Source organism: Podarcis liolepis, assembly GCF_965112155.1.
Source record: "Podarcis liolepis genome assembly, chromosome: 2".
Lineage (NCBI taxonomy): Eukaryota > Metazoa > Chordata > Lepidosauria > Squamata > Lacertidae > Podarcis > Podarcis liolepis.
Genome location: NC_139555.1, coordinates 92,742,394 through 92,765,334, shown reverse-complemented (window position 1 = coordinate 92,765,334; position 22,941 = coordinate 92,742,394). Strand labels below are relative to the sequence as shown.

The 22,941-nt window shown below is 40.6% G+C and overlaps 1 protein-coding gene across 8 annotated transcripts in view; it reads left to right on the top strand.

Moving 5' to 3' along the window:
• LOC310701096 (contactin-4) overlaps positions 1-22,941 on the top strand; it is a 497,831-nt gene that overhangs the window by 140,701 nt on the left and 334,189 nt on the right. For 7 of the 8 annotated variants that reach the window (XM_083491346.1, XM_083491357.1, XM_083491356.1 and 4 more), the window contains one exon: positions 17,160-17,246. The exons of the other annotated variant lie outside the window; for it this stretch is intronic. In XM_083491346.1, the coding sequence (XP_083347472.1) occupies positions 17,171-17,246 (76 nt within the window). In that variant the 5' untranslated portion in view covers positions 17,160-17,170. The remainder of the gene's footprint in view (positions 1-17,159; positions 17,247-22,941) is intronic. 8 annotated transcript variants of the gene reach the window in all.

Sequence of the window (22,941 nt, the reverse complement as noted above, 5' to 3'; positions counted from 1 at the left end):
CCACACACTTTCACATCACTGGAGGCTTACAGTATGTCCTTCCAACCACCTAAGCAACAACTTCCTATTTGTCTCACCCTTCATGGTCAGTAGGCTTTTGTACATCCTAATCTGGCTGCAGCTTTTACTGAGTCTCCAGAAAAGGCCGTTATACTTTCCATGAAAGGTATTTCTAGATCCGATAAAAGCTGCCACCAGAGCCCACCCAGGCCATCAGCAGCTCTTTATTCTGTGGTACCTCTACTCTTGTATGCCTTTTCTGATAGTTCCTCAATCATACTTTTCTATCTTCCTTACCAGGGAGCCTGTGAATCTTTTAGGCAACATTTTTCTGTTGAAAGGCACCTCCCATACTATACTAATACCAAATCTCCTCGCTTTCTGGCTTGTTATCTAAAAACTGAGGGAGGAAGAAGCGGGGAGGAGCCAAGATGGCAGCTTCCTGTTTGAATTATTTATTTATTTTTGCAAGCTTGAAATGTTGCCTATTGACTGCCAGGTGGCGCTGAACCTAAACCCAATCTGGCTGCAGCTTTTACGGAATCCAGAAATACTTTTCACGGTAAGTATAACAGCCTTTTTTTGCCCAAAACATGGGAGAAATATAGACTTAAAGCATCTGAGGATGTTATGTAAATGTTCACTGCTAGAGTAGAAGTGCATAGGAAAATGAATGGTTATTTTCCAGCTGTAACTTTCTACATTTAAATGCTAAATAAAACCGGAAAATGAAATGCAGTTTTTAGCTTAATCAAGTTTCACGAGTCTTCTGGGAAGACAGGAAGTATCTGAAAAGAGCCCTTGGGACTTGCTGGATTTAAGTATGAATTTCGCAGTCTGTTCAGTATGAAGTGGAAGGCTATATTTGATGGGGGGCTAGCGAGTGGCATCTGTGTTTACATTTAATAACAGGCAAGCAGGGAGCAACCCAAGGAAGCAAAAGACATTTGGGCAGCTGTCAATTTTTCTGACTGGTTAACCGTCATTGGAGAGAGTATTAAAAAGTTGTTCCATGTCCAGTTATTCCCAACTGCTATATAAATTATAGTATGGTCCTATACATGTCTTTTGAGAAATAAGCATCACTTAGTTCAATGGGTCTTACTTCTAGCTCTGTGAGTAAAGGATTGCAGCCTTAATTGTTAAAAGTTGATTAAGCCACAAAGTATTCTGCTCTGCTGACATGGTCATGTCCAGTACTGGCAGCTGAGTTGTACCCAGTCCCTGGGAGGTGCCTTCCCTATAGCCCCTACAGCTGCCACCAGTGCTACACTATTCCTGGCCAAGGAGTATTGTAACTGGCTATAGCAGCTTTGTAAAGCTCCCAGGGAGGAAGGATCCAGCACTCATAGTAGCTGCACATTCTCACAAATGACTACGCATTTTCCTGAAAGCACTTTACTTGTTGATAACCATAGTACAATTAGTGTATTGCAGGGTGGGTGGGGAATAATCACTCCATTCAGTCTGGCAGCAGCTTCATATAAAAGAAGCAAAAGATGATGTTTAATAGATTCACTCTTGGAAACCACTCCTGAAATAATTGATGGCACTTCTTGGAGTGAAGTAAAGTACCTGCTCCATTCTACTTGATGTCAAAACATTGGGCATTGTAGCTTGGATATACATATAGGGTTATATCCAACAGAGTTGTTTCAATCACTTCCACTTGTGCTGTGGGAACTTCTCCCCTTCCTTTCTCCATGTACCCAATGTGCATCTCAGTTATGCTCTGAGTGGGAGAAGAGGAAGAGGAGGTGATGTTGCAGAAGTGGAATTCCTTGCGTGAACACGATTGCTTTGTTCGCTATAACCCATATTTTGCCAGAGTGGTATATGTAGTTCTGTTTTAACAACCATAAGCTGCATACTCGCATAGCTCTACATAAGTGCTGAAACAATAGATTGCAAAGGAAGTTTTGATAAAACATTTGTTTTAATTTACACTTACCCTAATTAATCATTTGTCTTTGTCAAAAGCTTGTTGAATTCAAATATGGCCTCTGATAACATTGTTAGATAACTAAGTAATTAAAAGAAAAGGAACCTAATGTTCTTTGCTTTAGGGATGGGGAGAAGGTCAATCGAGTTTTACTGGTAGGTTTCAGGGGGATTTGGAAACTGATCAGCAATAATTTTTGGTTTCCAATTGATAAACTGTGGCAGTAATAAAACAACTTTCCATGCTAGAAGAAAGAAAACTGGAGTAGGTTTTTTGTGTGAAGTGCAAATTAAGTTCTGGAACTCAAAATAAGTTTCTGTGCTCAGAATTCTTTAATAATTAGCATTGATTCTAGTAGGCACATCTCAGGGTACTAGTAACAAGCAAAACAGATTCTGCAAGTCTGAAGTTAGCCTACCTCTGCTTTATTTCAAAGCAAAATCCTAATTGTATGCTTCTTGTTTAGAAACTGGTTTATAGCTGTGCAGGGGCTCACACTGGGAAATAAAAAAACCTAAAAATAACTGACATAGCAAGAAGTGACACTGAAATGCTATAGAATGTTGCTTTTCAGTTTTGGGATGTTTGATCAAGCTGAGACTACATTGATGTCCTTAAAGTTACATTTCCCTTGAGACCAATTACAAAAGTTCACAGGGTTGTTTTTATTTTTCTTTCACTTGATGCCTTTTTAATGAGGCCTCCTAGTAACCAGCAAACATTATACTTCCTTGTATTCCTGTCTGCCGCCTTCAAACATTTATTATTAATCCATCTGGGAATTTATTTATAAATTAAATATTAGGAAAATTTAGCTTTACAAAATAGAAGTAGTTGTTGGGTTTATCATTTCTAATTCTCATTTGCGGGGAGAAAACCATGTTCCTTGCTAATGGAAATGCTTTGGAAAAAATTGCTGTTTAAAAATGCTTTATGGCTTTACAGTATTTAATAAAGATTGCAAAAGTGGTATTTCAGCGCACATATATCTGGCCTTCTGGTCCATTTTAGCATATGCTTAGAAAAGTGCAAATCTGTGTTGGGAATTCTCTGTAGATAATGTAGGAGCCAGTATGTTCAGAGCATTCCGGCTGAGATTAGCCATTTGCTTCTTGGCAATAATATGTCACAGTGAAGCTGTGTTAGGCAAGGGGTCAGAACTACTGGCTGCCATTGCCTTAATTCACATGACTTTACAGATGGGTTGGGGAACCTAGGGGAGGCAGCTGGGTGCAAGGGTGTTGGAGAGAGTCTGAAGGTAGAATTCTAAGAACTGCACTTTACATTGCTAAATTAGTTAACTATATAAATATTTCATTATGGCAAGTGCTTACAAAGAATGCATAGATTGTGTTTGGACATTTGCTGTAATTGTATGTAAACAAATGTGAGGGGGAAGTGGCCAGGTTAGCCTTGCCCCAAAGTGCATCACCTTTATTGGGTTTATTGAGTGTGGAAGTCTGGAGACTTCTCTGCTCATGGAAGCTCTCTGCACAGTTTAGGAGAATGTACAATTAGGTGCTGCAAACTGAGTGGGCAGTTGTGTAAGATTTTTAACACTAATAATAATAATGATAATAATAATAATAGTCAGTTGCAGACAATTGATACTTTTTGCCTCTGTAAGAAACCTAGACAGCAGCTTAAAAAGCAGAGACATCACCTTGCCAACAAAGGTCCGTATAGTTAAAGCTATGGTTTTCCCAGTAGTGATGTATGGAAGTGAGAGCTGGACCATAAAGAAGGCTGATCGCCGAAGAATTGATGCTTTTGAATTATGGTGCTGGAGGAGACTCTTGAGAGTCCCATGGACTGCAAGAAGATCAAACCTATCCATTCTGAAGGAAATCAGCCCTGAGTGCTCGCTGGAAGGACAGATTGTGAAGCTGAGGCTCCAATACTTTGGCCACCTCATGAGAAGAGAAGACTCCCTGGAAAAGCCCCTGATGTTGGGAAAGATGGAGGGCACAAGGAGAAGGGGACGACGGTTGTACAGTGGTTCTCGAAGCTACCATCATGAGTTTATCCAAACTGCGGGAGGCAGTGGAAGACAGGAGTGCCTGACGTGCTCTGGTCCATGGGGTCACAAAGAGTCGGACATGACTAAATGACTAAACAACAACAAAGAAGTGATCATATGTCAGAGATAAACAGGAACCCGAGGAGTGGGGGGATGTGTGGGCAGAGGAGGCAGGTGGGAAGGAGGATGATCCAGGGTGAAGGGGCCAGTGATTTGTGGAGTTCTATACTCCCCCTGAGGTAGCTGCCCGTGGTGGTGGAAGAAGGGAATTGGGAGGAGCAGACCAGGCAGCCAGAGACAAAGGAGAAGGAGTCTGGAGAGCCCGTGGTGTTCCTAGAGAGAGTTGTATCTTTGGAATCCCCAGGTCCCCTCCTCTATTGTCTCCAAGCTCAAAGAGGGGCTTGAAGCTACAGGAACAGTTAGAGCTGCCATTGAGCGTCAGACAAGGGGGTTTAAGAAAGGGGGGTATGCTGTTGCTGTAATTGTCCGGGTCAGTGCACAGGTCTGCAACCAGAGATTGCCCAGACAGCTAGTTAGCAGGATGTGTCATCTTATCTCACTTGCATGTTAGCAGTGCTTTGCCAATAAAGAACTAAAAATCCCGTCACTCGTCCTCATTGGTCGAGGTGTGTTTGGAACATAATGCCACCTGTGTATACAGCAGGGAACATTACATTCTTTGCTCACCTTAACAAACTGCTTGGAAATGTTTGAAAGCAACAAGATTACAGATCAGAATAAAATCAAAGTTCTCCCAACGGTATTTACTTGCAGCAATTAAAATTACAATATACGTACAACATGGTGGTAGGGCACAATGTCTAAGAAAGTGACTTACTGGGAAAAGTTAAATAGCATACAAGAGGTTTAACGTGATTTTAAAATAAAATAAAATCCTTTGGTAGCTGATTTTTAACAGATGGGTTGATCAAGTATTTCCTTGCCTACATTAGATTATATAAGGGTAAATTTGTATTCCTTTATGTGGAAAAATGTGATCACTGCCAATGTTATTCACTTAGGTTGAATAACATATTAAATAATTATTTAGGGGTCAGAATCTAAGGTAAACAGAGGAGAGTTAGCTCATAATATCTTGTTGTTTAAACCTAAAACCATTTTATCAGCCTAGGAATGCTAATATCCATATGAACTTTGAGAATCAAAGCCACTGGACTGGAAATGTAAGAAATATACTCGATTCTCCCTTTCTTTTGTCAGAACAATTTTTATGAGATCTAGGATTTAAGTTTCTGATCATTTGAGCTCAGAGGGTCTGCAGGACTCTAGAGGGGGCATGAGATGGAAATCTTAAACTCATGAACCTGCTTTTGCTGCTTTTCCGCCAGCAAGCCAATAATCACCAAGGACTTCACCTTGCGTCTCAAGTACACACTTGCATAAGACCTGTTTCTACAACCTGCCCTGTAATAACCAATCCATTACATCCTTTAACACACTCATCTGTCAATCACTCAATGTGCTGCCCTAAAGTAAAGTCCTTATTGTCTGACTAAAACATCTCTTGTTCAGGGACTGCTGACAGAGATTCTGCTTATTTTCCCAATTGTCGGTATCTGCCACACCATTGACAAAATATTATTGTCCAAGTAGACGATGGGTTTCATTGAATCCATGTGGTACCTATTATTATATCTATTACAGAGATGGAATAGCAACTACACCTGTTAGGCCTACAGTAGCCGACCCTAGTTAGAAGGTAACACTTTTCCTTTTTCCTTTCTCTTTTAAGATTTTCTCTTCCATTGACACCAGGGGGAGAAGTGGGGTTCTCTAGGGTTAGCATATCCCCTCTCCCAATTCTGTGGGCATGTCTGAGGGATGAGAGCAGTTTAGATATGGTGGATACAAAATGTCCCCCAACGTGTCACTGATACAACTCCAAAATGCCTTTGTTCCGGTCCCCACTTTGTTCAGTGCACAAGGTGGGCCAGCAATGACAGTGAAGTTTTCGTGGACATACTCGAAAATCCTCTGATTGTGGACCCCTGAACATGGAAAAGAAGATCCGTGTGACATTCTATGGCACTTTAGCTCCATAAAATTGAACAACTGCTACAAATTAATCATGTACAGCATGTTGAGCTGCCATCAAGTCCAATGATTTTTAGTCATACAATAACTGCCCTAAAATTCAATATTACCAGAACTTCTTTTCCCACCTAAATTTTACGTGAAAGGGCTGTTTACTTTGGTTCAGTTTTTGCACAAAAAACAAATTCCTAAACTCAGAATGTGTTAGAGGCACCCTGCTGTTTAATTCTACCTGTATGTCTTAAGCATCTGACTTTGGTTGGTACAACCTGGGGTTCTTATTTAAAAAAGAAGTCTGGACTTTGCATATCCTTCATTTATGCCATCATACTTTGCCCCTTTTCAACCCAACAGTGTTGGATCTAGAGAGAACCACAGTGACCTACCAAATTTCAGGTTACTGCTCACCTTGTATGTGCTGCTTCCTAAGCTACTGGACACAATACTGCAGCAAAAAAGTCCTCCTTGGGCTCAGTCACACGGAAATATTTTCATAATGGCTGATGTACTGTAATCCCACCTATCTCTCTGATTTCCCTCCTTTCCACTAACGAAGAAATGCACTTGAATCCATTGTGTGCCCATAAGAGCTGTTTAAATTTAAGTTGTTTCCTGCTTCTATAAGCTCCATGATTTATCAGTTTACAAGTATTTTAGCTCCTCACCATTTGTGTGTGCAGATGTGGCACGCAGAAATACATGCTTGTGGGCAAGTTGTCTGCAGTTAGACCCTCTCAGTCCAATGGCAACTACTCCTGGCTTGTGGTAATACGTGGCCCTGCTGACAATGAGGAGTAGTGCTGTATCGTTCCATTCACTGCTGGCTTCCACAGCTGCCCTGCTCTGCAATGAAAAATGACTGGCTGGTCTCTTAATTGTGAAGCAGAACTCTAAAGGTCACCGTAAAGCATCTACTATACTGAGCCAAGCTTATGAATAACTGAGAGATTACGATAACATCAACCCATTCTTATTAAATAATAGCTGGAAGGAGGCACCACAGTGCATATATTTAGCCACTTAACTCTTGCTACTTTATTATTTGGAATAGAGTTGCTCACACAGATGTTGCCCTAAGACAAATAAAATTGGAACAGCTGTGATAAATCTCTGCTGTTGTGAGGAAATAAATGTATAAAGAGAGCATAAGAGGTTCCTAATTAATCCAGACTAATAAAATACTTCACATTGTGAGAAGAATACAACACAAAATCATAATTATCCATCAAAGATTTGTAAAATTTGTAATATAATTCAAAACAAACCCAACAACCACCTGCCCCTTTTCAGTTGTCCTACGTGATTTGAAACTTATCCAGCCTCCCCTTATCATACACTGAAAATAGAAAATTAGACACAATTTCTTGTATTATTCAAGACAGTTTTGAACTATAATCCTCTCGAAGTTTGAAGGGTTCCCTTGCTTCAACTTTTTTTATTCCTTTGCCTGTGTTGTAATTGATAGAAAAGTAAATTTTCCTTTATAAACTGCAGGCTGATTTATTCTGTCATGCAGCTGGATAGCCATTTCTTGAAATGTGTAGTATTCTGTGATGTGCTTTATTTTTGATTTTGGTAAATATTTGTCCTTTTGCTGAGCTGTGTTCAAAGGAGTATGTTTGATTGCATTATCATATTCAGAGTGGGTGTATGATTGGGCTATTATGCATCCTTGACACCCAGGGATCCTTCTGATAGTCAGTAGGTATTCAACCAAAATAAACAATGCATGGGTTTCTCCCCACTGCATGTGTATGTGTTTCGTATTTTTTCAGTATATCAGTGCTTGCTTAAAACATTTTGGATTGGGCAAGCCTGTCAAGGCATGTAAACATGGACGTGTTTTAATTTCTTTTTAGCCTACTGTTATTCAAATTGTCTTTTAAATGTTTTTAATTATTTGTTTTTCATTGTTTTTATTGATTATTTGAGTATTTATTGTAGAACGCTTTGTTTGTTTTTTAGAATCAAGTGGTATATATTTTTAAAATTAAACAAAACAGCGCCATTGTGGCAAAAAAGCTTGAGTACTAGTAGTCGTAGTGATGATGATAATAATAATAATAATAATAATAATAATAATAATAATAATAATAATAATTCTTGCTGGGATACCTATCACTCCCTCAGTTTCAGAATTGTATAACAGAAAGATAAATAGAATGGGTTGTATTCAGCTAAGTCATATTAAGCATGGATCCACTGAAGTATCAGTGAATGTAAGTTAGTCAAGGGTATTGATTTCAGCGCATCTTCTGCAACCCAATATATTTTCTATTTGATTTTTAATTAAAAATAAAAACACAAGGGAAAAATGCTGACCATGGCAGCCAGGATCTTGGCCATGAGCCTTTCATTTTTACCCTATTTAAAAAACCACATATTTTTATAGCTTTTCTCCTTTTTGTGAGACTTGGGGAAACCATTTACTTTTTTGGGGTTACGGGGGGGGGGGACTGATTTACTTGAAGAAAAACCCTATTTAGGGGACAGTCCTATGGCGAAATTCACCAGGATGTGCAGATTAAGATGCAAAGGATATCCAGCTCAGCTGGGCTCAGCTGACATTTAGTCTCCAGCCCTGGCACAACCCAAAACACGCGGGCATAACATGCTCATTCTAGATTAGCTGGGTATCATCTGACCGAGCCAAAGGTGACAGTGTAGATCCCTAAAGGGGTGTGCGGTGGGGTGGACCTAGAGAGGGGATCTTAGACAGTTCAACTTGATCTTTTGACTTTGCAACTTGATATAGAACACCATTTCAAAGACCTCCCCCCCCCCCCGCCACGCTTAGGAAGAGCTGCAGCAGTAGCCTTGCTGTGAAACAGGGTTTGCGTATATCTGTTGTAACTTTATGCCAGCTTAATTTACATCCGCTTGCTTTATGCCAGCTTCTTGTTTTATGCCAGTTTACGCTTTTCTCTCTTAGTGTGTTTACGTGGCTTACACACTAATTTGTATTGGATGTCATATTCCCAAAGTTTTCTTACCTGCTTTGTTTTATATTTATTGCTGCAAAAACATTGATTTTAATTTACAATAAGCAGTGCAAATGCTATCTCATCCGCATTTATTACTGGCTCCTGTGTTAGCAACAGAAGAGTTTTCCTTTATTTCCTGAATGGCCTGATTAATATTGTAGGTTTATCTGGAGACTCATTTGTCAGGTTATTCACAGTCTAACTACTTTGTTGGTAATCTTCAATCCATTTCTCGTTCAAAACACTTTCATGTGCTTTCTGCTGTTTATGGTTTTACAATGAAGAGGCTATTTTCCAGTATTTACTATGATCCACTGTTGATCATAGCAGGATGCTGTTTCTCCTGAATATTATTGATGGTATTAGTAAATGCTTCACCACAAGCTGGAATCAGTTCTAGCTTTTATCATTGAATGTAACAGTCTACTTATAATTAAATGTTTGAAGGTAGCCTAGTGTCTTAAAATGAAGGTGTGATATTTGTAACATTGACCTTTGAAACAGACTTCTCTTCTGTATGTTTTTGTCAAACGAGAATAAATATTTATGTTCTCTGTTACAATCTGCTATGAACGAGGGAAAATATGAAAGGGTCAGGAAATTATGCAAAGTCTACCTTATTAACAGTCCACTAAATTTTGATTAATTGGGAAGTAGATGGATGTATATCTTGCCTTTGTTTTTCTCATTAACTGCCTTTAGCCATCTTCTTCAGATGAAACCACAGATTCCCAGCCTCAATTTATACAGAGGCCTCATAATCATTTATAGCTCTATAGCTTTTCCATTTAGTTGTCAGTTGCCTCAGCTGTTCTTTCATTGGGCTCAAAAGAAGAATAAGAAATATGTATGTGATGCAGTATCTTGTATGGATTTATACAGTGATAGCTTCTCTGAGTTTTACTTAAAAATTTAATTGTGTAATTCAACTCACCTCAATCCGTTTCCTCTACTTACTTCAGTACAAGCTCTCCCCCTAGTGAATGTCCTCTTCCCCTATTTTCAAGACTGTCCATAAATGCTGTGGGACCTTGCCAACTGGCACATGGGCAATGGCTCCCTAGAGCCACTTGAGCTTGTTGATTAATCCAGTAATACTGTACTAAGCAGCCTTATTCCTACTGTTGACTCTTTAGTGCATGCCGTATGTCCTGGAGTGGATCTTGCTGTAGTTTATTGCTCTGGCCGGGGCTCAGACCGAAAGCCACTCCCTAACCAATTCAGATACAACCCAAGACAAACTGTGGACTGGATTTCTTTCTGCAAAGTATAGTGTGCTAGCTCCTACAAGTCTGTCGATAACTAGAGCAGTGTGTGCCTCTTTTCAAGCTAAATGCAACCTATTCAAATGACCTGTTTTGATGACCTTCAGCTCTATTCATTGTTGATTTTATCAGATGCTAAGAGAGTGCACTACCTAACACAGGAAATCTCTCTGGGAGAATGCATAAAGCAATGATCAAATACCTTGGCTGGGAGAGAAGAGCAGGGCAGTTCCTTGACCACACAGCTGCGAATGTTTCCTTTTTCATCTTTCAGTAGCACTACTATGGCTTTTCACCAGACATAGCACAGCTGTTATTTAATCTTACATCACATTGTCAAAGTTCTTTACCTTATAACATGTTGTGCCAGGAGTGTTGAGCCTTTTATCTGGCCTTGTATACCTAACCTTTCCTAGTGTGAGTGACCATGCCAGGGAGCAAACATATTTGTACTGCTATTGATTGTCTTTGTTCGTCAAGACTCAGTATTATTCTACCGAAAGCAAAACAGAATTTTCACAATGTGGGCTTTTAGTTGTTACATGTTACTACAAGACACCTCAATATTTACCTTTTCATTTCTGGAAGGGGCAATGAAAAGGTTTATCTTTTCTTCATGATAAACGTAATGTTTGGGTGGAGTTTTGGAAATGTTTTAGTATCAGAATAACATTAAAAATATGGTAGTCATTATATTCTATTTGGGACAATAGTGTTCAGTGTTAGCTTTCTTGTCTGAAGGAACAAGCACAAACACAGCATATGCAAGAAAAAAGAATGCAATTTTGGATGTTACTAAGAGCAAATATGGTAAATATGAGTGGATTTTGTGAAAAACCACAGCTGCTTTGTTTTTCCCTTGGTCCTGCTGCTGCCATACAATGATTTGACTTAGTGTTCATGTGAACCCAAGTTTATTACTTGCCTTGCTCCAAACAAAACTATGAGCTGCAGCACTGGCTCAGATGCAATACTAAGCCAAACCATGTCTTAGTGGCAGGTAGCATGACAACAACAGAACAGGGGGAGAAGCAAAATGGCCACAATTTTACTCTGAACATGCTCATATTTCCTCATTCATGCTGAATCGTGATTAGAATTACCGGTATATGTGAACTGGAAGATATTAATTCTATAATAGGGATTTGTGGGGGGTGAGTGTGACTGACAAAAAGAAAGAACAAAACATTTCCCCTTTCTCTATATCTAATATTGTTGACTTACTTTCCACTACACAGTACTCTGTTATAGGCATTTGCTTTCAGCTTCATGGCGAAAGGAGAGCAATAGTGAATCGATCTATCAGTGTCTCCAAGTCATGTGTGTTATGATGCTACCAATTCATTTTATTCATGGAACACCTGGGGAAAGCAAAATCCAGGTTGCTGTAAAATTCATTCATTTCTAACTTTTGGATAGCTCATTTAGTACCTATTTTCCTCCCTCTTTTTTCCTTTTTGCATCATTTCTTAGTCTCTACACTCCATCTCTGGAGGTCTGCTAATGCTCCTTTTTTCAGGCTTGTGTCATCTACTGTGCCTTACACAATTCTACTCATGACACTAGCCTCCTACATCCGTGGCTCTGTCTTCACCCATTGAAGACTTCTAGAGAATGGCTTTTAAGTACTTGAGACTTGGCCTTTTAGTGGAGTTTGGCTTTGAAATTCAAAATACAGTCTTAATCGTGTTGTATAATACTACCCTTTCCACCCAGGAAAATAGTGAATATTACAGCAGAGTTTGCCTGTTTACACTTGTACCAAAAGGTCTACAGAAATATATCTGGTACATTCTAGCTTGTGTGACCAGCAAATTCTTGGGTTGAGGTTTAAATCAGAGTTGAATAGAAGAAGAAGAAGAGTTTGGATTTGATATCCCGCCTTTCACTCCCCTTCAGGAGTCTCAAAGCGGCTAACATTCTCCTTTCCCTTCCTCCCCCACAACAAACACTCTGTGAGGTGAGTGGGGCTGAGAGACTTCACAGAAGTGTGACTGGCCCAAGGTCACCCAGCAGCTGCATGTGGAGGAGCGGAGACACGAACCCGGTTTCCCAGATTACGTGACTACCGCTCTTAACCACTACACCACACTGGCTCTAGCAAAAGAAAGATTAATCCTCTCACTAACAGGCCAGATCGCTGTTGCCTCGGGATCAGAAACCCTTCTTATTTCGGTGCAGCTTGATCAGGCTATCATTTCACATTGATATTACTTCCAGGGAAGCAAAGCAGGAAGGGGGAAGCTAGTGTGTGTCAGAAATAAGAGGTTTTCTTTTTTCAGATATTCACCTAGGCTTCTGTCTAGATGGAAGACAAAGAGGAACTTTGCATTGGGGGCTATGGGAGTGGTTCGGACAGCAAACCACTCACCTGGGGCTAGGATCTGTCTGATGTCAACATGTAGGTTAAAGAAAAGCATGCCACTTTTCTTGGGGTGTTTGGAAAATTATATTGCACTTGTTTGCTTTTCTGCATCTCCATGCATGGTAGTAGGAGGGATGGTAAATGCAGGCACTCAGTTCCAACAGCAAGTACACATTTGTGATTCTTTGGACGACCAGCCTTGGGCTCCATGGACTCTGATCCACCAGCCATGGGAGTCTGGTCCAATTACCCAGCTGCTGGTATGATAGCCTTAGTCTCAGTCAGCTCCTCCTCTGCCAACTCTGAGCTCAAGGAAGACTTGCCAAGTGATTTTTGTGAGAGAAAATGAATAGGGCCTCCCCCAACACACTTTATAAAAAATTAGGGCATTATTTAATTACAGATAAGAAGAACATGTTGCAGTTTTAAAAACCAGAACAGACGTGAGTATAAGGACAAAAAAACAAATGAGCAAAAACACCCAACCCCATTCATCAGTTTTGTTTCATCAAAGGGGTAGTAAAGCAGCAAGCTGTTTGCCTAAAGGCATCAAGTCTGGCAAGGATAATGTCGCACAGGAAAAACAAACAAACAAAAAAAAACAGAGGAGCTGTGCAGATGTAGCACCCACCTCAGGCTATAATTCTTTATAGGTTTCCATCATTTTTCTTGCAGCAGTGGCAGTCCTATCCAGAGCAGCAAGATGAGACATATGCAAGCTAGGAGATGTTTGTGCCTATGTCTTGTTTGTAGCTGCTTCTTGTGATGTCAAATAAAAATCCTCAGACCTTCTCTGCAGCTAGAAGTTCTGCCAGTAAGCACACCTTGCAATCACCAGCTTGAATATTAACTATCGCTGGGTGGTTACTGCCTTACTGGGAAACAACTAAAGTCAGGGGCCAGTGCTACAGCCTTCTGGGTGATGGTACATATGCAATTAGCATGCCAAAAGTGAATGCTCTCAAAGGTAGAAAGTGCTTTTATTTATAGCACCTTTCTTAACATTGCATACAGCTGTAAGTATCCAACTGGTGTGAAGCTGTTCTTATAGACGGGAGCACCAACAGTATAATGACCACAATTGCAAGTTTAGCTCTAGGGCTTTATTGGATAGATAATATTTTAGAAGGTTTCAGGGTTTGTTTTTTTTACATGCACAAAAGTGATTAATGTGCCAGGATTTCTTTTTTTTTAAAGTGAACATTTTAAGCCTAATCCTTATTCATGCCACAAGACATCCATAGCAATTCCACAAGTGCATTCCTCTGCTGGTGGGAGAGCTGCTGGTAGGTTGACAGGTGAAAACTTTCATGTGTGGACCAGTACACATAGGGGATGCAGATGGAAACTGAATCAGTCCCTTGGTTAAGATTTGCTATACAAGGGATCACTTGTCAGGAAAATTAAATTAAAAAAACCTTGTGCACCTTACATAATTGAATCACAGTTCCCTCCCACCCCCCACCCCCCACAAGCGGTTACTAAAGTGTGTTAGTTGTCCAAGGCTTTGCTTTACACATTCCTTAGTCACGGTTTTTGGAGCATATAGATGACTCTGTATTCATCTTGTTAGGCTTTAGATTAATCTAGTTTCTTTTTGCCTGTGAACTCCACAGATGGAAGCCATTCATCACAAAAAAGTGTTCTTTTTGTTCTGTTGCTTTGCAAACTTGGTCTGTAAATTTATGCTTGACTGCAATATTACAAGCCTTTGTGCTCGCTGTACAAGCTTTTGGGGAGTGAGAATCTTCCCTCTGTCCATCCGTCATGTTTCTTTTTTTTTTCCAGTTTAGGTTGTGGCTGGCAGGAGCAAGTCCCCAGTCAAACCTTGAGAAATCAGGAGTAAATTTTTACATCCTTTATTAATCCTGCTAAATTGTAAATCAAGCAGGTTTTCATGACCTGGGCTCTTTTCTATTTAAGTTTTAAGAAGAGTCCATTTTTGTCTCTTGGAATCAGTTTCCCTATAGCAGAGATCGCTCAGAAATATTGCGTACATTTGAAGTGGGTAGAGGAAATAGTAGCTTATGGAGCATGTGGAGACAATTTTTATTTTCAACTAAACTTTGTATTAAATTAGATAGTGGCAATATTGAAGATAATAAATCTTTTATTTCACCAAAATATCACCACTTCATTTTTCTGCGAATTTTAAAAGATTATGCTTCCCGCAGCTTGTTTTTAAGTAGTACCATCCTTGCAAGTTTTGAAACAAACACACAAGCCAGATTCTTTCTAAGAGTAATCAAGTGTCAAATATATAAAGTTATAGATGGTGCCTTCCTGCGTTTGGAAGCACACAGTCCATTTATTCATTAAAACTCTGAAAGCTTAAATGTGTAAACATCCAGAGCTGTTTTGTGTACCTGTCACTTTGGTAGTTTTTTTTTTTTTAATGAACATTGATCATGCTCATCCAGACATATATTTGAATTAAGCAAATAGAAGTGCTTTCTCAAACCACTGGCAGAACTTATTTCTCTGACTAATATTTGAAAGAGCCCCAGGATGCACCTGGGAAGACACTTATCCATTTCAGGCACCTTAAGTCAATATTAATCCCAATAAAACATGATCCACTCTTAAGAAAGCTATTGCAGTTTGAGAAATAGGTCAGCACAGAACATTCCAGTTCCTCCTGAAATAACCCTTAAATGTTTTTATCCTGTGATTTATCTAGTAGTGTATAAATATGGTTATAATCCTAGGGTGTTACTTCATAGTAGAGATTAGTTACCCAAGAAATGATAGCTTAAAAGTTGAGCCAGCAGTTTACAGACAAGTACAAATATTTTGATAGATACTATGTAGCTTGGCTTTCAAAAACTGAAGCCCTTAATGGCAACAACTGTCGTTTAGATGGGCTTGTGAAGAACACAACTTTAATACGAGCCACTTAGAGTCAAAGTTGTTATTTTGATGCTTTTTTACCGGGGGGGGGGGGGATGACAGACAGGAGGAAACCTTTTATTGAGAGTGAAAAGACATGCTCTCTTGACTGCTCTTTCTTACTCCTGCATATGTGGAAATACTGCTGTCATGAGGCTATGGAGTGATATTGTTTGTAAAGGGGGGTGGCGGCTTTATTGCTCCCCAGAGCAGGGCATCAGAACTTTGATCAAGAACAATTGGAACAGTATCTATTGAACTAGGGATTTACTTAAGTGAGAGTGAAATTAGATTATTTCAGCTGAAAACTCTGCAACGTCTAGAGAAAGCACCTCCTTTCGGCTGAAGTCATAGTCAAATGATTAAGAATAGCAAGAGGCACTGGATAGTATGTAATCGGCTTTGCTGGAGCTTGTAATTTAACTGAACAAGTTGATAACAAAAGATTTTCTGTCCTCCAGGAAAAATAAGAGAGGCAGATGTCTTGCACAGCACCATTACTCTTTTGCCCCCAGCTCTGGAAGTGCTTTGCTCCTCCATACCCAACCCCTGTGCTCCTACATTTCACACACCCACTGACAACTGTGTAAGAGTTATTATTCTTTGGTGTACTAACTCTCTATATCTATACACACACCCATTTTAACAAGAATTCCTTTGCTGGATAGTGTGTTATATTTATGTGTGTGTGTGTGTGTGTGTGTGTGTGTGTGTGTGTGTGTGAACTATACCAACACAGACAACTTAAAACAACAAATGTTACAAAAATACACATGGTATTTACATGTGCAAATGCTATGTTGATACAAAGATAGACTCGCTACCAGTTCCTTTTTAATGACACACTTCTTCTCTCAACCTCCTGGCTTTTATGCAGGACTCCACTCACCCACCCTCCCAGGGACCAAACAAGCTCACAGCTCACCTGCAAAATCTCACAAAGAAGAGAGCTCCAAGAACCTGCTGTCGTTATCCTAATCACTCTCTCTAGGCAGTTTTTATTGACTGCCACCAGGGTAGATGGCATTTCCTAAGGCTTCCCACATTATGCCCTATTCAGCATTAAGCTGCACTCAGGGCCGGCCCACCCGTGATGTAAGTTGAGTCAAGCACCTCAGGCAAGCAGAATCCACAGGGGCAAGGATCCACAGTGTAGATCCTTATTTCGCACCCCCTTCCACCTTGTTCCTGATGTAGAGCTTCATTCAACACTTTTTTCCTTGCTTGGGAAGCACTATTTTGTTGTTCACTTCAGGTGCCAAAATGTCTTGGGCCATTCCTGGCTGCACTCTCCACATTCAGTTCCAGGCTATAGCAGGTTTGGTGATATTCCCAGGTGGGCCCAAGGATGGCAAATAGGACATCCCTCCACTCTTACAGTTCTTTCTGTAGCCTCTGCAGGCTGCTCATGCTGCTGCTTTGCTGTCCCTTGGCAGAGCTTGCTTTTATGGGTGGAGACGACAAGGTGGATCAGCATCCCCACAAAGGATCATGTGACTCGGTTGTTTCTTATCTTTTCTCTGTGTTATAGCTCAATGATGTCCTACATCTCTGTTTTACTTTAGGTCTATCCTCCCTACATTATCTGCTTCACTGATCTAAATATGAGCTCTGGTTTGTTTTTGTTTTTTTAATGCAGGTGCGTGTCACATGTTTGGGACCCTTCATCATAGATACCAGGGAAAGAGCTATCCCATGGACAGTTTAAGAAGCGGTTCCAAAAAAGGTGAGCCTGATTTCTCAATGATATAATACATTCCTTGTTTGTCAGTTTTCATATACTCTGAAGAGGAAAATGCTTTTCTATGTTCAGGCTATGTTTTCTTCAACTCTGCAGTACCTCTGCCATAATAATAATAATAATAATAATAATAATAATAATAATAATAATAATAATAATAATATCTTTATTGTCATTGCCCCCTTCGGGGACAACGAAATTACTTGACTGCTCCATAAAAACACTAATTAAACAATACAGTATTATCCAGCAAGGAAGATTAGATGACTTTCAAAGTCCGGGCTTCCCATTCAGGGCCGAGATCGCTCTGGAGAAGAAGCTGTTCTTAAGACGGCTCGTTCTTGTCTTCATCGTCCTGTATCTCCGTCCTGACGGCAAGAGCTCGAAGAGACAGTGACCAGGATGCGATGGATCTTTTACTATGTCCAGTGCCTTCCTATGGCACCTTGTGGCATAAATCTGCTCTAAGGTGGAGAGTGGACAGCCAACAATGCTCTCTGCTGCCTTACCAACCCTGCACAACCCCATCCTGTCCTGGGTAGTACAGCTTCCGTACCACACACATAAGCCATAAGTGAGCACGCGCTCAATGACACAGTGATAGAAGGCAAGCAGCAGTTTCTGCAGAAGATGGTTTTTCCTTAGTATTCTCAAAAAGTACAGTCTCTGCTGCGCCTTCTTCACAAGCCCCCTTGTGTTGACACTCCAGGACAGATCCTCTTGTAATTCAATGCCCAAAAATCTGAATGTTGTTACCCTCTCCACACAGACCCCATCAATCAAAAGTGGCTGGACGTTGCTCTTCTTTCTCCTGAAGTCCACCACAAGCTCCTTTGTCTTCCTTGTATTTATGAGCAAGTTGTTAGCTCTGCACCACTCTGTCAACCGCTCCACCTCATCTCTATAATCCGTTTCACCCTCCCTTTCAGGGATGAGCCCAATCACAGTTGTGTCATCTGCAAATTTGACAACCCTATTACTAGGGTGAGTAGCGACACAATCATACGTGTAGAGAATATAAAGGAGCGAACTGAGTACGCATCCCTGTGGTGTTCCTGTGTTAGTCTTAAGCATATTAGAGGTATAAGGGCCCAACCGAACCCTCTGGGGGCGGTCTGACAAAAAGTCCAATATCCACCCACAAAGTGATAACGGAAGCCCCAGATCTTCCAGTTTAGACATCAGACGTTGTGGTAGAATGGTATTAAATGCCGAGCTGAAATCTAAAAAAAGCAGTCTGGCATAACCCCCCCGCTGCTCCAAATGTGTGAGGACGGCATGGAGGGCAATCACCACAGCGTCTTCTGTCGATCTTTTCGTTTTATAAGCAAATTGGAATGTGTCCAGTCCCTCTGGTAGGCAGGCAATGACATCATTTCGTACCAGCTTTTCAAAGCACTTCATGATTATAGGTGTGAGTGCTACTGGACGAAAATCATTCAGATCTTCCGGGTTAGATTTTTTTGCTATTGGAACGATAATAGAGGACTTTAGGCAGGATGGAACAATAGCCTGGGCTAGGGATCGATTTAAAATCCCAGTGAAAACTCCTGCTAGTTGATCTGCACAGTCTCTCAATACCCTTCCAGCTACCCAGTCTGGCCCTGTGGCCTTCCTTGGGTTGATTCCCTTCAACACCATCTCTTCTTTTTCCACAGAGACTACTACATTCCTTTGTACTGATGATGGTAATGGTGGTGATGATGGCAAAGCCTTCACAGGGAGTGGTGTTGGTGTTGGTAAAGCCTCAACAGGTGTTGCTGCAGATGTTACTTCAAAACGGGCAAAAAAGGCATTCAAATCCTCTGCGAGGGATGCCCCTCCCTCGTCTGCCAGGGAGTCCTTGGATTTATACCCTGTTAATTCTTGTACACCTTGCCACACCTGCCTGGTGTTGTTACTTTGTAAATGATTCTCCAGCCGCTGTCTATACGCCTCCTTTGCTACACGGATACCTCTCTTTAGATCGGCTCTAGCTAAGCTGTACAGCGACTTATTTCCACTTCTGAAAGCAGTATTTCTTGCCTTTAGCAACCCCTGGACCTCCCTGACATTGTCAGTGCAGAACCTAATATAGTCCAACACTTGCTCAATATGAGTCTCTACATCCTGTTGGGCGAATACCTCCCAATCGGTGTCATGAAAACAGTCTTGTAGTTGTTGGGATGCTTCAGCTGGCCATATTGTAATATCCCTCTTTATAGCTGGAGTCCGTTTCCTCAATGGAATAATTCAGGAGTCAGGAGCAGGGACACATGATCAGATTGACCTAGATGTGCCAATGGTTCGGCCTTATAGGCCTGTTTGACATTTGTATACAGCCTGTCCAGAGTCTTTTCTCCCCTGGTTGCACACTGGTGATCAAAGTTTGCAAGTTGTTTCTAGCTGGGTTTAGCAGCAGCAGCCCAAATATGTCAGGCTGGGCCAGGATTAGAATCCCAAATATACTCTAGTCACTGGGCCTCTAATATCAAATTGTTAATAATTTGTGGCATAGTTAATCCTCCCCCTCTCCCCGTGGATTGCATTCCAATTCTGAAAACAGCAAAAGAGTCTCCATCCATCCATAAGTATTTCTCATAGTGTTTTGTAATTTTGCCATCGCTGTGTTCCTAAACATTCATGCCATCTTCTCTGCCTGCAATATAGTAGTAACGAAACACTCTTGGAAGTGCTGTAGATCACCAATTTGCACTTAAAAGTTGTCAGGGCCAATCTACTATATACAGTGGTACCTTGGGTTACATATGCTTCAGGTTACAAACGCTTCAGGTTACATACGCTTCAGGTTACAGACTCCGCTAACCCAGAAATAGTACCTTGGGTTAAGAACTTTGCTTCAGGATGAGAACAGAAATCGTGCTCCGGCAGTGTGGCAGCAGCGGGAGGCCCCATTAGCTAAGGTGGTACCTCAGGTTAAGAACAGTTTCAGGTTAATAACGGACCACCGGAATGAATTAAGTACTTAACCAGAGGTACCACTGTAATTTACTTTAAAAATGTAAGGCAGCAAGGGTGAGAAATTCCTGTGCCGAGACAGCTAGACAGAGTAAGTAGCATTGGAACAGACTCATTTGGAAAGTGGTGGACTCTCCTTCATTGGAGGTTTTTAAGCAGAGGTTGGATGGCCATCTATTTTGGATGCTTTAGTTGAGATTCTTGCATTGAAGGGAGTTGGATGGGATGGCCTTTAGGGGACGGGGAGCTGCATATATGCTGTTGTCATCATCTTTGTCCATTGGCCATGCTGGGTGGGGACTGATGGTAGTTAGATTCTTGCAACATCTAGAGGGTCTCAAGTACCCCATGTTTAGACTAAAGCAGATCCCAGGGTTCATTTCATGATGAACTAGGATTGTTTTTACCATATTCTGTCCTCTTTACCAGCATGATTAAATACTGGTTGTGGTCTATGTTGATGTCAAACGTTTGATCGGAAGCAAAAGTTTCTTCCGTAATGATTGTAGGTGGACAAGTAGGCAAGAGACAGGGAATTTAAAGAATGATTTGTTTGGGATTTGCATTTTGAAACCATAAAACTATATCAGAGAGATTATTATGAACTGTTGAAGTGGGAATTGTACAGAGTTTCATTGAAGCTTGATGGATTACTGTATTTTAATATTTTGTTGGAAGCCGCCCAGAGTGGCTGGGGAAGCCCAGCCAGATGGGCGGGGTATAAATTTACCATCATCATCATCATCATTAAAATTTGTCCCACAGAACAGTCAGATGATTTTAGCTGATTAGCTAACCTCTTTCTGACAGTGGCTAATGCTGACATTTTAGCCTAATTGAGCTGGTCAAATTATTCATTGCTAATAATTTATCTGATTGATTTTGGCATGTTTCTTTTTAGAAATTATTCAGGCCTGATTTTTCCTCATTCCCATCATTTAGCTTGCCTTGTAAAAGGGTTGATGAGAAAATAATTTATACAAACTACCACACAGAAAAGTTCTTGATATATTATAGAACAGTGAATGTTCTTCACAGGACTCTGTTGAACATTGGCTTATAAAAAGTTTCACAATTAAATGCTTCAGGGTGAAAAGTTTGCCTATTTCATCCCTCACCCACCTTGGTGATATGAGCCTCCTCTCCCATAGATGACTAGTCTAGTGGCAACGAGATTAACAATAGCCCAGCACCAGGAAGTCACCAATAAATGGCAGTAAATTAACTGTCAGTGGTTGTTGATGCTTATGAAAAAACCGACACATTAAGTTGAACAGTGGATGTAGGCTCTTTATAAAGTTTGGCATTAATTCTTTCTTTCGTTAACCAAGAAGACACCCAAACACATGTACCAAATCAATTTGCCTGTATTTGGAATTTGTGATACCAAGGTGGTTTCTGAAATGTTGCACAACCCACTTGAGAGCTTTCCATCTCAGTGGAATCTGTGAACAAAATACAAGCAATGTGAATGCTGTCGAAATATAATTTATCCTCTCCTCCACCCCCGCTTTATCCAGAAGGGTGACCCCTAAATGTGACAGTCCAGTTTCTTTGATCTGCTATATTTTCCAGAGAGAGAGAGAGAGAGAGAAGAGGATATGCCACATATGACTTCAGTCCTTAAAAAATTACTCCATGGATGTTTATGTTTGTTCTGTGTTGCATGCATAACCATTAGTCATTCATTACACTCACAATCACCTGGGCAGTGGGTAAAATAGTCCTACTGACCAATGACTGTCGAGTAGTAGAAGGATGTAGATTTTGGATTGGTAATGGCTCCATTGTTTAGTATTCAGTTTCTTTGTTGCAGTGAGACATAGAGGAGAATATTTAAATGTGAGTCAAGTGACATTCAAGAATGTTCAGTGCACAGCAGTCACTTTCTATTGTAACAATTACTATTATATGAAATAAAGGTTTCTAGTCTGTCCTGCAATTCAAATGTTCCTGCATTGTTGGACAGGAGAGGGAAAAGAGATCAGTCACTGATGAAGATAGCCGATGGCAGTGGGTAGATGAAACTGTCAAGCAAGTGGAAAAGCAATAAAGCATACAAAAATATTAAAAAGAATATTTTTTATTCTAATCGGCTAGCAATCTGCAATTCCTTCTGCCCGAGGCTCACAGCTCCTCTGCGGGCTAAACAGAAGATGCTCTGAGACCTTTTATGCACTCATCCTAACACAACATAACCTTTTCTATGAAAAGAAAAAGTTTATTAAAGTATATACACACACATACAGAGAACCTTTTGTTTAAATGTGTAACTGTCAGAAGAAGCTACAAAAAAGGACACAAATGGGAAGAGCCTCTGGCAGAAACTAAAATGATCAGATGAAAGCTACACCAAAAGATCGTAAATACCAAACATTAAACATGCTTGTTTCATGGGTGCACATTTAGTATATAGGTCTCTGGCCATACATAATATTGTGGAATGCGCTCATTTGCTCCTCTCTATGTTCCATCATGTTATGAGCTGGTGCTTTTGAGATGTTAAGGGATGTGGGTGGTGCTGTGGTGTAAAGCACTGAGCCTTGGGCTTGCCGATCGGAAGGTTGACGGTTCGAATCCCCGCCACAGGGTAAGCTCCAGTTGTTCGGTCCCAGCTCCTGCCAACCTAGCAGTTTGAAAGAACGTCAAAGTGCAAGTAGATCAATAGGTACTTCTCCGGTGGGAAGGTAAACGGCGTTTCCGTGTGCTGCTCTGGTTTTGC